Here is a 15,819-nt window from a genome sequence, read left to right as displayed (position 1 = left end):
TTTGATTATAATTGTTTGGCTCTTGCAATTAAGTAGGCAATTACGAAAGACTTTTAATAAAGTTTACTTGCCATGTTCAAATAACTGAACACTTATTTGGACAAATAAACTCATTTGGATAAACTTTACCTGTCATGTTCGAATAACCCGAACACTCATTTGGACAAATAAACCCATTGATTAGATAATCTTTTCATCGGACCACCTGATTAGACATGTAAATCTTATCGAAAACTCATTACAATCCAAACGATAGTCAATAAGATCCCTTAGATAGAGGGTTTGTTTGTTAAGCTCAGGGACAATACAGAATAGTGCTGGTCGCGATTCACATTTTTTTAATTTTATTTTTACATATTTTAATAATAATCAACATCAAAACATTTCAAAACTACAATACAAAACTTTTTCACTTTTTTATACAAATTCTTTTTATTTTATATCATATCATCACTTTTTACTAATTTCAAAACTAACAACTCACTACTTTGTTCTGTTCTGTTCTTTGCCGAACAAGTCCGGAGAAGTGTCATTATATTATTACCGGCTTAAAGTGGAGCATCAGAAAAGGACTCAAATTCGTTATCACCGGTGATTGATGAATAATGAAAAGAGGTAGGGATTAATGGGGTAGCGTTAGGTCTAGGAGTTAGGGTTATGAAGGGAGATGTCAAATCGGATTAAGAGGAGGAAGTATATGGACAGAATGGAAATCTCAACAGTAGTTAACCAAATCTCTTTACAAAACTGACAAGAATTGCACATGCTTGTTGGCTGTTAATGCTAAATGCCACTTGGAACTGTCTAATTCAACATCACGTTCCAATCACATCCTGAGAAGACTTCTCATTCACAAAACGTGAAGGAAAAAACATCTGACTATGGATAATAAAATAATGCAACATTTCTTGTCCTACATGTACTCTCCTTCTTCTTCTTTTTCTTCTTTCCTTTTTTTCTTTCTTTTTTTTTTTTAATTTTTTATTGAGTCCAAATCTCAAGTAATTTGTTATCTAAATTCAAATAATAACTATAAAAACACTTATAAAATTCATTTGTTCGAACAAATGAATGGATTATCTAAACAAGTGGATCCGAATCTCAAACAATTTGATGTACAAATTCAAACACTAAATACCAAAAAAACACTTACAAAATTCACTTATCCAAACAAGTAAATGGACTGTCCAAAATTTAGTTGAACGAATAGGTCCATAAAAATTGAGTAATTTTATTAATAAATTAAGTATCCATAAAAAAATGAGGTGACTTTTAAAATCATAATTTGATTAATCCGACACTCAATGATGATTTTAAAAGCCGCCTCATTTTTTTATGGACACTTAATAGAATTACTTGTAAAAACTCTCTTATATTCTAACAATTTAAACAGCGGAATAATTGATAATTATTTTTTTATTTTTTGTCATTAAATATATATCCAACTAATATAAGAGACTTATGTTGTTCCTTTCTTCACCCTTCTTTCCATTGGCATTGGGCACCTACGGGATTATTAGTTTATTACCAAAATAAATTCAATAAGTCTTACTTCCAAGTGATTCTTGTCCATTACATGATTTTTTTTTTCTCACCCATTGTGTACGTAATATTGTGAGGAATAAAGAGTCAATGTTTAAAACTCATGACTTTTTCTAACCCATTAACCAAGTTAAATAATTATTTATTTCAAAAGTTTAAGCTAATAAAAAAATATAAATGTATTATTTAATCAATTCATTGTTAATCAACAACTATTTTAAAAAACTTCTACTCTTATTCTTGAGATTGGTAAGAAATAAGACTTGAAAAGAAAAAAAAAATCATATATATTTTGTGATTTTTATGGTGTCATTGGTGGATTTCGTTTTATTTTTTTAAAATTAAAATAAAATAAAAAATGAGCTTGCCTAGAATATGGAAGATAGAAAATAAAATAAATAGGAAAATGTTAAAAAAAAATTGGTTCATTGAGAAAAAGGAGATGGGTGGGGCCCGAATCCGGCCCTTTTTTGCATGCTTGAGAAATAGTTTTATTATATCATGTATTGACCCGCCCCATGACGAAGATGTTGATGATAACGATGACGACGACGACGACAAGGCGGCTGAGCTGACATAGTCGACGGGACTGTTGACACAGTGGCTGTGAAAAAGAAGAGCAAATGTTTGTTTCAACGCTTTGAAAGGATGAGGACCCCAAAATGGAATTAAAGAAATGAGAAATTTGTGGCAAACAATCTACATTCAGTGTCACCTCTTCTACTCATGGAGACCCACATCCATCTCCTTTCTTCTGTCGTTTCTTTCATCGTCAAATTTAGGGGTCAATTGAGCTTAATCAATGCAGACTATTAACTTAGCAACCCTAGACTATCACTCCAACAGACATATTTGGCTGTTTTCTTTTCTTCTTTTCACTTGAAAATGATCAATCTAGATAAACGCAACAACATATAAAACAGATAAGAAATGACTTGCATTGCATGCAAGCTACTGGAGTGGTCGAACCACCTTTTGGTTGAAAGGATGGTTTGGCCACTCCGAACGCGGGTTGAGGGTGATCGAACTGTTCTATAGGCCAACATGGGTGGTTCAGTCACTCCTGTGGCTTGAACACAATACAAGCCACCCTAAACGGATTAGACTAAAATATAAACGGTTCAAATTTAAGCTATTGCACCCCGTACAATATCTTAGATATTGCATGAAATCTCAATCCTAGCTTAAAAGTTCTTTTTCGAGCAATTATTAACCTAGCAACCCTCATGTCAATCAGGTTTACTGAATTTAGTTTTCATATTATTTTCGAATTTGCAAAAAAGACCATAAACAATTTTTGTATTGACATTTAGTTGAATACAACATTATGCCTTGTGTACGCACTATAATCATGTAATTAAGTGTACATTTAGGTGTGTAACAACTCGAGTGCTTAGGGTTTACTCATTTGTTAGTACGGTATAATCCAGTAATTAATAGTGTATACAAAGTTTCTCCTCTTTAAAAAAAAAATAAAAAAAACAAAAATTAATTCTAGTTTTTGTATTTAGTGTAGCTAGGAAGGCTAGAATTGAAAAGGGGGAAACAGACAAGCAAGAACGAGGGACCCTCATGAATGTGTATAAAAAAGTTAGTTTAACCCCATTTGCTAAACCAGTAATCCCACTGAGCTTGCTTTTGGCTTTCTTTTTCCATCTAAAGAGAGATTTAAAACGTAATTGTCTAAGCAAGTTTCTTTCATGCGCTTCTTCAACTGATGGTGAAGGAGTTTTCTAGTCAAAATGGAAGCTTCTCGCACTAAAATATTATATATGAAACTCTTGTAACGAGTCTTTTAAGTCACAAAATCAATAGTGGACATTCATCATGATTGGTAGTATTATAATGCAGATGTATCCCACTTTTGACATTAGAGAGATCAACTTAGAAAATTTCTTTAAAGATTTTACCCTATAGCAGCAGCATCTTATATTGCAGACAACTCAACCCAAGGATATGCTAAACCGGACGAGAATCCACTACAATTAAGCTATCCGAATTACACACAAATTCATACAAATTGTGAGAGCAGGCTGTGCGGCCCACCTACCCCGAGCAATCTAGGGTGTTGAGAGTCCGATAACCCCTCTCTCTTAAGCTGTCCGAATTTCTATGAAATTTGTGCTGATACCATGATACCCCCCTAAAAGGAGCTATTTTATGCTAAAGGTGAAACTAACAAACTGTAGTAAACAGGAGTCAATTTGCAAGCAAGATATTAAAACTTGGTACACAATGCAGGTGTAGACTGTCAAAGGGAATTTCCAGGCCACATTCTCACATTCCAAAAACACAAAAAGGGAGTTAACATAAGGTGCAAAATGGATTAAATATAGAACAAGCAATGCTGATTCTTTTTCCTGCTCACAGTGCACACAACCCAGACCTCTAAATTACATCTCTATGAAGAGAAGCAAGCTGATTTTTTCAATAACTGATGACAGTCACAGAAATTTCAACTTGGTTTTCCTACCCCACATGCACAAACAAAAGTACAAAGTACAGTATTAAAAACTTATTATGGGTATTATCTTGAATACAATTCGATGAAACAAGAAGTTGGAAGAAATTTTAGCTTTATATATTCTTCATTCTTTTTTGGGGCAAGGGAGCTCTTTACATTCACGTTTAGAAAAGGCATTTCTGCATAAGCCTATTGAAAAGCAAAGAAGTCCAGTTCATGATAAGTAGGATATGGGATCAACTCATTCACTTCTTAAATCTTGGTTAAGCAGTCTAAGGGATATGTCATCATAAGCTCCTTTCTCTTCGAACAACTTATACCACACTAAATGCTGACTGTATTGTAGATGAGAAGTGAGATGTAATAGTCTGGGAGGCAAATGTTTGAATCTGCTTCTTGGCATCTGAAATAGAAAAGGCACTCGTCAAAATAAAAAGAACAGAATAAAGAGGCATAGTGAAGCTTGGAAGTGACAGTCGAAAATGTTAGCACCTTTATCCCACAATACATAACTACGTAAAATAAAGGATATATGAAAGGAATTAGTTCCCGTAATTCATTACTAAAGATAAAAGAGATAAAGTAGCAATCTATTTCTAAACAGGAGGCTGAATCTTTCGAAATGATGTAAAGCATTGTCATAGTAACACATAACATGGTATTTCAGACCAAGATGAATATAGCGAGCCTACTTTCCAACCAACAGCCCATAGGAAAAGGCTGATCACCTTCCATGGTTGGAGAATAATAGAATTTTTTTTTACGAAAGTATCTACTTGTGTTTCATAAGACAAATTAGTGAGTTCCTAACTACTTTTCATGAAGACAGATACAAGGTTTGTCCCACCAATTGGGGTGCTGGGCTATGGGCTAGATTGCCACATAACCCTTAGCTAGAATATTATACTAGATGAGATTCAGCTTTACGCATGCACCTGTCTACCATGCTCTAAGTGCAGATTGAATGACACCTGATTTGAATTTTTTGATTCTGAACCCACCAACAACTTTTGGGGGATTCAGTTTTCATCAAGCCCACCGTTTGATTAGATATCCTTCCTATGCTCCCTATGCTTCCATATTACGTTGATTAGACATTGAAAGCGGTTCCATCCTTATAGTGTGCTTGAAAGTCAAAGTTTACATATTTTCCATAAAAATTAATGTGAAGTCGCAAATTGGAAGGTACATCTAATACACTTTATGATTGGTATGCATGGTAGGAATCAAAAGGTTATTAGCTCCAATGAGCAGTTTTGGCAAAACAGAGTCATGTTCTTGGAGGATGTAAGATAAACAATTTTAGTCTAGAAACATAAAAATGCTACCAATTTCACGAGGATTTTGGCTGAATTTAATTTATACTAAGATATACTGATTACAGAAACATACTGAATTTTGTCCATGAAAAAGTAATGTATTGAACTTTTGAACCCTCCAAAATCATACAAAAAGTCGAGACCCAATAATTTAGAAAACTAAAAAGCTTATATTGCACTGAAAGCAAACTATTGACCAGTTCAACAACCCAAACACAGATTCCAAAAAGAAGATTAATCTTCTAAAAGGATGCTCTACCTATTTAAACCCATTTGACGGGTATCCAACTGAAAATCCATGGGAAGAGTTTGTTTACTACATTCACATGGTCGATCCAACAATGGGCAAACTAACTTAAGGGGTCCGTTTACTAGATGGAGACATTGTGAATCATTACTTATGAGCCCCTCGAAAGATTGATGCAAATAAATGAACTTTTGAATCACACTTTGGGTGTTTATGTCAAAGCATTAAATTATAATGTGCATTAAAAGGAGGGACTCTAATACCTTTGCGGCATTTAGTGAAGCCAACAATGTTTGCAATACTGAGGCTCAAACAAACCCCTACAACCAGGAGGTAATCAGGTTCAAACCTGATGACTGAAAATATTCCAAGGATGATCCAAGCAACAGCCTGCATGATGAGGGGGGAAAAAAAAGACACATTGATAATTACCTTATCTACATTGTTTTATAAAACAAAAGGCACATAAGACAAATAAAATTAACAGTAAACCAAACTTTGACAGAAAGTTATCAATATTTCAACTATACATGGCATTCATTACCAGTACTCAAAAGTAAGACTTTATGCAATAAAGGTGCAGTGCCGACAGCATGATATCACGTTTTAAATCCAGTAAATCAAGAATAAATCATCCACAAGCCTTTCGCCCACTTTCCTATCTTTTAACTATCTATTCCAAATAGTATGGTAGCTTCCAAATACTCTCCTCCCCCACCCGGCACTCATCTGCTAAGCACGCAATTTAACCAAGCCATAATCCTTAGCTTAAACCCAAAAATGGGACCATTATTCATATTCGTGTTTCTATTTATCTCAACCTTAGGCCAACATGATCATTTATTTTGTTCATGCAACAATCCAAGTTATTTTCATGGCCCTCCCTTTGCACTGACATTGTCCTAAACTTAAACCATAGGGCTCCATGTTAACATATTCGCTTGTCTTTCTTATAAATGATCAAGCCTTTTCAACCAACTTGAACTGTCACCTGTTGGAACAAATTCAAAATTTCCATCCCGTCATTGTACATACATCTTTACTTGCTTTGCAACTCATCCTCCTCAACATCGTCATATAAACTATTCCTACACATATATGTTTTCTTCGTTGAGGACGCAGCATGAGGTACAATTGACCGCTGATAGTTTAGCAACTGTCCTGTAGTTTCTATCCTTTAGTAGGATATGTAGGGCCAATACAAAAAAAGTTAAGTATCTCAGACATATCCATCCTCCTCAAATTATCTTTTTCTTTTAGACAAGTAAATTCATTAGATGAACAAGGGGAACTGCCCAAGTACACAACAAGAATAAAAGAGAAATCCAACCTGCTCTAAACCTGCTTTGGTGCTTTTTAATGAATTTTACTTACTAAACAATTCCAAAAATGACCAATTGATGGGCAGTGCTTACTCTCTCTCTCTCTGTCTCTCTCTATGAGGGGTAGCGCGTGAGTGCAGGGGTGGCACATGAGGGTCATTGCGGAGGAGTAGCACCAGAATTCTGTTTCAACTAGGAGTGAGTTTTTTATGGGCAGCATCTTAGGGACAGTATGGGTTATCTAGGCTATTGTTATGTGGACTCAAAGTCATTTGAATTCAAGTCTGAGGTTAGTGGCGGGTTCAGCTGGCCGAAAGGAGTAGACATTTGTTCCGGGCAGTTATCTTAGGATGGACCAGTCTAGTTTGGTTGATGCAAGCAGTGGAGAGGCTGTCCAAGGGAGAAGAAGATAACGATAAGTGGAGAACTTTTTGGCTTGGTAGTACTGTCTATGTGGTGCTGCATAGAAAGAATAAGCATGGACAGTTCACTGAACTGTCAGAATATGGTGGAGGAGGACAGCGTAGTTACGTAGTGATTCCGAAAGGAAGCAATGGGAAGGGTTGGGTGGATGTTTGGGTGCAACTACAAAAACTGACCGCTTATCATGCAAAGCAACAAGCCGGCGGGATTGCTGCTGGAAGGAAATATGATGTAGCACCGAAAGCTACAGGTCTATGTCGGGAAGGACAGTCATATGCGGCGGTACTAGGAGGAAAGTTGACGTCCGAAGTAAGGGTTCCAACTGAAGGCAGGGGCAGAATGGACACTCAGATGGAGTCAGAAAAGGAAGTCCCATTAATTGTGGCCGGCGATCACGCTGAAGAAGGGGGAACTACGATTTCAAACCGGTCAGCCATTTCCATTATGGGAAATGTGAAGCACAATCTAGAGGAGGCAAAAAATATGGAGGAATTGAAGTTTTTCTTTCGTCATTTCAAGGCAGAAGTTGAAAGGTGATTGGGCTTTTTGGAGTTGGGTTGTGTGACTGAAAATATTGAGTCAAGTGGGCTACATGATGGGGGGAAGGGGAATAAGGCCCACATTGATCGATTAAAACTCAAGGCCATTATGACCACCGACAAGCGTGAAGGTGAGTGAGCCCACGTGTGTCTACTCTCAGTGCTCTCCACGCAAGGCGACGACACAGTGGCAGCAAGTGACCCGGCAACCTCTGGCGCCAACTCTTCAGCTGGATAAGGCGGTACTGATAGAGCAGAATGTCCTTTCACCTGGCGGTGGGAAGGTCAGGCTTGCTGGCAAGGTGTTATTGGCAGGGTCGTGTTCCACGGGTTTGCCGGAAACTTGCACCGAAACAGGGACAGAGCAAGTGACCCGGCAACCTTTGGCGCCAACTCTCTAGCCGAACAGGGCAGTGCTGACAGAGCAGGATGTTCTTTCACCTGGCGGTGGGAAGGTTGGACTTGCTGGCAAAGAGCAATTGGCAGGATCGTGTTCCTCGGGTTTGTCGGAATCTTGCACTGAAACAGGGACAGAGCAGGCCGATGAGAGGAAAGAGGAAGTTTGTGGTGGAGGAGCTCGAAATGGCGAAACCTAGAAGTGAGGGGGATCCGTCGACTGGTATTGAGGCTGAAAACTGTGGGCCGAGAATGCTCAATCTAGGCACAGGGGAGGAACATAACCGGGTGGTTTTGGAAAAGGTTATAGGAGAGCTGGGGATTATTGGAGGTGTTACAGAAGAACCCGAGGGGGAGAAGGACAAATTTTTTCGAAAGTCTTCGACCCAGTGAATCGGTGATCCAGCTAGAGCCCTGTCAGAGGGTTGAGCTTCCGTTAGGAAGAAGGGAGTTGGATGTATTGGGGGGAGGGATTTTCTTCTGCGGGCACTCCTAGAGAGTCGGAGGGCTCAAAGGAGCTGTCCTCTTTTGTTGTCCAATCTGAATTCAGTTCTGAAATTGTGGAGGGTGGAGTAGGCAATGAGTTGGAGGGTTTTGGCCCATTATCGGTTATGCCTTTGGCAGTGGAGATGGACAAGGATTTAAGTTCGAGTGTGTCTCCTAGATGGGTGATGGAGAGCGTGAAGGGTTACTACAAATTAGTAGGAGTGACCATTATGAAGATAAATTGTTGGCATTGTTTGAAGAAATTGAAGCCAGGCGGGTCCAATCTTTGGCTGATTCTTTGGCTATAGTTACCACAGTTTCAAGAGTGAAAGGCCAGAGGGAGATTAAGCGGCTGGATTGCTCCATTAACTATGACAAAAAGGAGGAGCAATCTAATAGAAGGAGAGGAAAGGGTAGGGGCGTGTCTTGTGCTCATTAGAGATTGGAAGGTTGATTTGGTGTATTTGATGGAAACAAAAATGGAAGTCATTACTAGAGGGGGCTAGTGGGGCGTCAGGTGTAATTCTGATTATGTGGGATAGGAGGACTGTGGAGAAGGTGGATGAATGTGTGGGATGATATACTTTAGCTGTTTTGTTGCGTAACGCTGATGACAATTTTATGTGGGCGTTTGGGACTGTGTATGGGCCTAATGATGATGGGGAGAGGAGGGTGTTGTGGGATGAGATGGCTGGATTGATGAGTTGGTGGGATAGACCGTGGTGCTTTGGGGGAGACTTCAATGTGGTGCGGTTTCTGAGTGAGCGATCGGGAGCAGGTGCTTTTTCTATTGCTATAGAAGATTTTTCAGAGTTCATACATGGGCAGAGTTTGGTGGATATTCCTCTCCAAGGAGGGCAGTTCTCTTGGTCCAATAACCAGGTATGTTCTAAAATTGATAGGTTTTTGCTATCTCCGGAGTGGGAAGAACATTACCCTGATGTGTTACAACGATGATTGCCAAGACTTTTATCGGACCATTTGCCAAGACACTTTAAATTTGAAAACATGTGGCTCAAATCTGATGGTTTTGTGGAACAAATGCAACGTTGGTGGGAGTCTTATGATTTTCAAGGTCTGCCAAGTTATGTGCTAGCTAACAAGTTGAAAGCTTTAAAGGTGGACTTGACGGAGGTCTTCGGTGATGTGGGGAAGAAGAAGAAAGAATTATTGAAAGATATTAAAGAGTTGGAGTGTTTTGAAAAAGCTCGGGGGCTAGTGGTGGAAGAGTGGGTACGGAAGTCAAACATGATCAAGGAGCTGGAAAAAACACTCTTGTTTGAGGAGGTTAATTGGAGGCAAAAATCTCGGGCTCTGTGACTGAAGGAAGGGGATAATAACACTAAATTCTTTCACAGGGTGGCTAATTCGCATCGGAGGTACAATCATGTGGGAGTTCTGAGGATAAATGGAGCTATGTCTACTGATCCAGTGGAAATTAAGGATCATATTGTGAATTATTATGACACACTGTACACCGAGTAGAGTTCGTGGCAGCCTAGGATGGATTGGATTTCTTTCTCTTCCGTTGAGGCGGATGAGTGTCTCTGGTTAGAACGTGTCTTTGAGGAGCAAGACGTGCGGGAGATAAACGGGGATAAGGCACCGGGTCCAGATGGCTTTTCTATGGCTTTCTTTCAAAAATGTTGGGAGGTTCTCAAACAATATATTATGGTTGTATTTTCAGAATTTCATAATAGTTGCCAGTTTTAGAGGAGGTTGGATGCAACTTTTGTTTCCCTAATTCCTAAGAAGGCAAACGCGGTGGAGATTAAGGACTTTAGGCCTATCAGTTTGGTGGGAGGGGTCTATAAAATCATTTCTAAGGTCCTTGCTAACACGCTCAAATCAGTGTTGGGAAAAATTATTTCGAGCTCTCAGAATGATTTCATTGGTGACAGCAAATCTTGGATTCAGTTCTTATAACCAATGAATGCCTGGATAGCCAAATGCAGTCGGGGGAGGCCGGGTTATTGTGCAAGCTAGATTTGGAGAAAGCATATGATCATATGAATTGGGATTCTTACTCTACATGCTTCAGAGGTGTGGATTTGGGGAGAGGTGGAGGAATTGGATTCAATTTTGCGTTTCTACAGTAAAATTTTCCATATTGGTAAATGGTGCCCTAACAGGTTTCTTTCAGAGCTCACAGAGGATTAGGCAAGGTGATCTTCTTTCTCCTTTGCTATTTGTGGTGGTTATGGAAGTGCTTAGCAGGATGTTGAGTGCATCTATGCTCCAAGGCTTGTTGTCAGGTTTCTTGGTGGGCATCAGGGATAATGAAGCTTTAGTGGTGAATCATTTGCTGTTTGCGGATGATACCTTAATTTTGTATGGAGCAAAGGAAGAGCATGTTCGAAATTTGAGGTGTACCTTCTTATGTTTCGAAGCGGTGTCAAGGTTGAGGATCAATTTAGGCAAATCTGAATTGGTTCCTATTGGCGAGGTGGAAAATGTGAAGTCTTTGGCACATATTCTGGGTTGTAGAATTGGGTCTCTGCCGATGACTTATTTGGGTATGCCGTTGGGGGCGTCGTTTAAATCTATTTCTATTTGGAATGGGGTTATTGAAAAGGTGGATCGAAGGTTGGCTAGTTGGAAGAAACTTTATTTATCCAAAGGTGGTACGGTGACGTTGATTCATAGTGTACTCTTTCCAGCATTCCTACTTATTATTTATCTCTGTTCCCTATTCCTGTGAGTGTAGCTAAGAAACTGGAGCGGCTTCAAAGGGAGTTTCTGTGGAGTGGTATGGGGGATGAGACTAAATTTCATTTAGTTAATTGGCATTGAGTTTGTACTCCAATCAAGGCTGGTGGACTGGGAGTTAGTAATGTTATTAATTTTAATCAAGTCTTATTGGGGAAGAGGATGTGGAGGTTTTCTTAGGAGCGCGATGCTTTGTAGAGATCGGTGATTGAGGTGAAGTATGGGAGTGTGAGGGGAGGTTGGTGTTCATTACCGGTGACGGGGTCTTATGGTGTGAGTGTTTGGAAGTTTATTCAAAGGGGGTGGGATACTATTGCCAAGTACTTGCGTTTTGAGGTGGGTGATGGGTCTCATATTCGCTTTTGGCATGATTTATGGTGTGGGGACAAGCCTTTCAAGCTCTGTTATCCATCGTTGTACACTATTACTCGTTCTCCTGATGCTTGAGTGGTGGATAATTTGTCTGTGGTAAGAGCCATGGGTCATTGGAATGTTCTCTTTACGCGCTATGCTCCGGATTGGGAGGTGGAGGTGGAGATGGTGATGTTCTTCTATGAACAGTTATACTCTATTCGGATTCGGCATGGGGAGGTTGATAGGGTGGTATGAACTCTTTCTAAGAGGAGGAATTTTGAAGTGAAGACTTTCTATAAAGCATTAGTTTGTCACGAGGCGGTTTCTTTTCCTTGGAAGGGTATTTGGCGTGTTAAAGCTCCAAAGCGGGTGGCGTTCTTTGTTTGGACAGCGGCTTTAAGAAAGATTTTAACACATGACAATTTACGTAGGCGTGGTATTGTGGTGTTGTGGTGGTAGAGTGGTGTGTTATGTGGAAGAAGCATGGGGAATCCGTTGATCACCTTCTTCTTCATTGTGACGTGGCACGGGTTGTTTGGAGTTCTTTTTATAGCTTGTTCGGGGTGGAGTAGGTTGTGCCTAGTAGTGTCTTGGATTTATTGAGTGGTTGGGGCACTTTGCTTGGTCGTGGTCCTGTTAACCGTATTTGGAAGCAGGTTTCTTTATGTGTTTTGTGGGGCTTGTGACGTGAGAGCAATTTTAGGCTTTTTGAGGATGTGGAGGTACCGGTTGGGCTTCGTAGAAATGTGCTTAATATGTTATACCTTTGGGTGTCGGCACATAGCTTGGATAGTATGTCATTCGCTGATTTTTTACTTTCTTGTTCGTTTCTTTCTTTTGATTAGGGGTACTTTTGTATACTTCACGTGTACTAAGGTTGCGCCCCTTTGCGCTTTTTATTGAATTCTTACTTATCAAAAAAAAAAAACAATTCCAACTTGCTCTAGTTGTTTTATCAACACAATCTTCAATAGGGCATGCAAAACACGGTTCCAAAAGGCAAATCTTGCAGTCAATGTCTTTCAAGCTCATTGAATCCTTATTTCATAAGGTGGCCTTCTATTCTATAATCTCTAAGAAAACTCAAGCACCAAAAAGTAATATGAGACAATCAATGCAAAACGCAACCTATATATACTTACACTAAGGTATGATGTCCACCAAAATAGCCATGAATCCTTTTTGTTCATCCGAGCCAATGACTGCATGGGAGAACAACATTATAAACTGTAAACACAACAGTGCATGAAAATATGGTATAACCAAATATGAAGATATATTGGGGTGAAGAGCAATATAATTGATAAGGAAATCATAAGGCAAGCACGGCGTTGATACTTTCTAACCTGTTGGTCAAGGCACTCAAATTTCCACACACTCTCACCCTGCTCATTTATCTCATTCCACCACCGAAGCCCAACTAAGATCCGGCCGCTAATATTCTTGACTACCCAAAAATCAAGAGCGGCAAGAATTACAGTGACCACAAAGATGATAACAAAGCTATCAACGAAGAGTGTCGAAAGAATGTAGAAAGCCAACGCCGCAGCCTTTCACAAATTTACAATAGCAAAGTTAGAAACTGGAGTTGATTTGTTGGAATTTCACATGTGATCGAAAATGCCATGTCAAGATAAATCAACAAGCCTAAATGGTTGATATAACACACTTGGGCCCAAACCAGAAAGATTTAAGCTTTAGCTAATAGACTTAAGCCTTTTGGGTTAACATGGTGTCCTAACATTTTATATCAAGGTCTAACTTGGAGACTTCTAATATGTTTATCACCCCCAACATGATTGTTTGAACAAAAAAGACTATAACTGAGAAGAAGAAAAAAATGGTTACCTTGAAAAGCACATGAAAGCCATAAAGATTTAAGCTTTAGTTAATAGACTTAAGCTCTTTGGGTTAACATGGTGTCCTAACATTTTATATCAAGGTCTAACTTGGAGACTTCTAATGTGTTTATCACCCCCAACATGATTGTTTGAACAAAAAAGACTATAACAGAGAGATAAAAAAAAAAATTGGTAACCTTGAAAAGCACATGAAAGAAGCATGTCTTTGGGTTGGCATAGTTTTCCCCTGCAGGCTGCACAAAATAAGAAGAAGAAGATAAATCATAGGTTACCAGACAGAAATGTTTAATGTAATTTTGTTCACTAAAAAAAATTAAAAATTAAAAAATTAAAAAAGAGAGAGGGAGAGAAAGAGAGAGAGAAAGAAAAAGAAGAAGAAGAAGAAGAAGAAGAAAAGTAACTTCTATATGTATCAAATAGATTAAGAGCTTCTTTCAAATAATTGAATCAAATTGCAGGTCACAATGCATTGATTTCTGTATAAACGGAACCCCATTTCCACCCATTTCCACTCATTTCCAAATCAAAATACCCACTACAATACCGACCAAGAATCCTCTAATTAGCAATGCATATACAATGAAGCATCACAAAACTGCACTTCCATTCATATTCTATATATACCCACAGATCCGAATTCTTAACATGCAAAATTTTGGGGACCAAAACATTACGCTTGGAATCTCAACATGATCACCATGTAGCCAATAAGTGAGGGCAAAATATTACACTTGGAATCTCAGATCTAAGATCTATCTTAGACTGACGGTTTTCAAGAACTTAAAGCGCCATAAAAATGTGGCTGGGAAAAGTAAAGTATACACTATACAGTACCTGGCTTAGATCCATTTTTGGCAAAGTTCAAAGATCTTTGAGCCGATGTGATCCTCGGCCTCACTACTCTTTATAGGTTATGGGAGCATAAGAATTATTGTAGGAGTTTAAGAGAAAAATTTGCCCGGCGGTGTTGCAGTTTTGGTTCCTTCACCTTTTCTTTTCAAAATTCATTTTAGCCTCTTTTTTTTTTTCTTTTTTTTTTTTTTTGAAATCATTTTAGCCTTTCTTTTTTGACACAAGTTAATGCTATAGTCGACTGCTATTTAATTTGATAATGAATTAATAAAAATTAGTCTCGAAATTTTTAGAAGTGCTGATTAGGTTGATTTTTACTGCCTCTTCGTTAAGTTGTATGACAGTCATATAAAAGTCTACTAAATCACATTACACTTTAGACAATTTTCTTTGAAATCAAGTTGAAAGAAATTTTTTAAATTCGATCTATTAAATTGGAGTATTGTTATTTAGTAATTGTTATACGACTGTCATACAATTGGAATGATGTGATTATGAGAAACATATGTTTTTTCTTCTTTTTTTTAAGTGCTGATTCAATAGTTAATTTTCACATCTGCATTATCAAATTATATGACAGTCATATAACAATCTACCAAATAACATATATTTCACTGCAACATCATTTCAATTGTATAACAGTGTATAACAGCATCTGCATCAAGCTGGCTATTTCAAACTTTTCTCCAAAATTTGGAGAATTCCGTCAGAAAGTGTGGTGCATCAAGCTCTTTATTCTTTCTCTAATTTATCTCTGGTCAGAGTTCAACTACAAATCTAGCTCACAAATACCTCTTCGCTACTGAGTTTTTAAACATTTTTTTTTTTTTTTTTTTCCGTTCGCGCCTTCCCCTTCAGTTCCTCCCGCTCTCTCTCTCTCTCTCTCTCTCTCTCTCTTTGGATCGATCATACACCCTGGAAATGGACTCCGATGCGTGGACCACTCGCCTCTCCATTGCTTTGCGGCACTACCAGAGTCGATCGGGTTGGTTTTATTTTCTCTATTTCCCATTATGCCCCTCTCTTGCTGTTTGTTTCCCAAGAAAGTGTTGGAAACTTTTTTCTTTTTAAAATTTTTTCTTTTTGATGATGTAGATCTGTACCTGTGAGGGGGCCACAAGGAAATTGACGGGGACAAGGAGCATCCTGTGGAGGCCAAGAATGGGGTATTCATTTTTTCTATTTGCTTTTGGTTTCTGGTTTGTTGTTCTCTCTGTTAGAGTAATAGAGAAGAGAGAGGTTTTGCCGTTGTGGAAAGGAACAAGCAAGGTTGTGGGTTAGTGAATTTATGTTGACTGTGTTTG

At 38.5% G+C, this 15,819-nt stretch overlaps 1 protein-coding gene across 1 annotated transcript; it reads right to left on the bottom strand.

Moving 5' to 3' along the window:
- Positions 1-3,846: 3,846 nt before the first annotated feature.
- On the bottom strand, positions 3,847-14,656 carry LOC133851707 (Golgi apparatus membrane protein-like protein ECHIDNA). Its single transcript, XM_062288254.1, has 6 exons — positions 14,498-14,656; positions 13,840-13,896; positions 13,148-13,351; positions 12,944-13,003; positions 5,836-5,962; positions 3,847-4,409 (listed from the first exon to the last, which is right to left on the bottom strand). The coding sequence occupies exons 1-6, from the start codon at positions 14,510-14,512 to the stop codon at positions 4,321-4,323; spliced, it is 552 nt and encodes a 183-aa protein (XP_062144238.1). The 5' UTR covers positions 14,513-14,656; the 3' UTR covers positions 3,847-4,320.
- Between the last annotated feature and the right edge of the window lie 1,163 nt (positions 14,657-15,819).

The sequence above is a fragment of the Alnus glutinosa genome, chromosome 12 (assembly GCF_958979055.1).
Source record: "Alnus glutinosa chromosome 12, dhAlnGlut1.1, whole genome shotgun sequence".
In the NCBI taxonomy this organism is placed as follows: domain Eukaryota; kingdom Viridiplantae; phylum Streptophyta; class Magnoliopsida; order Fagales; family Betulaceae; genus Alnus; species Alnus glutinosa.
This window is presented reverse-complemented; position numbering and strand designations above follow the sequence as displayed.

Coding starts and splice junctions, on each gene's coding strand:
- LOC133851707 (XM_062288254.1), bottom strand. Junction 13,352..13,839: donor TCTTTCATGTGCTTTTCAAG/GTTACCAATTTT, acceptor AATTTGTGAAAG/GCTGCGGCGTTGGCTTTCTA. Junction 5,963..12,943: donor GGTGGACATCATACCTTAGT/GTAAGTATATAT, acceptor CTCATCATGCAG/GCTGTTGCTTGGATCATCCT.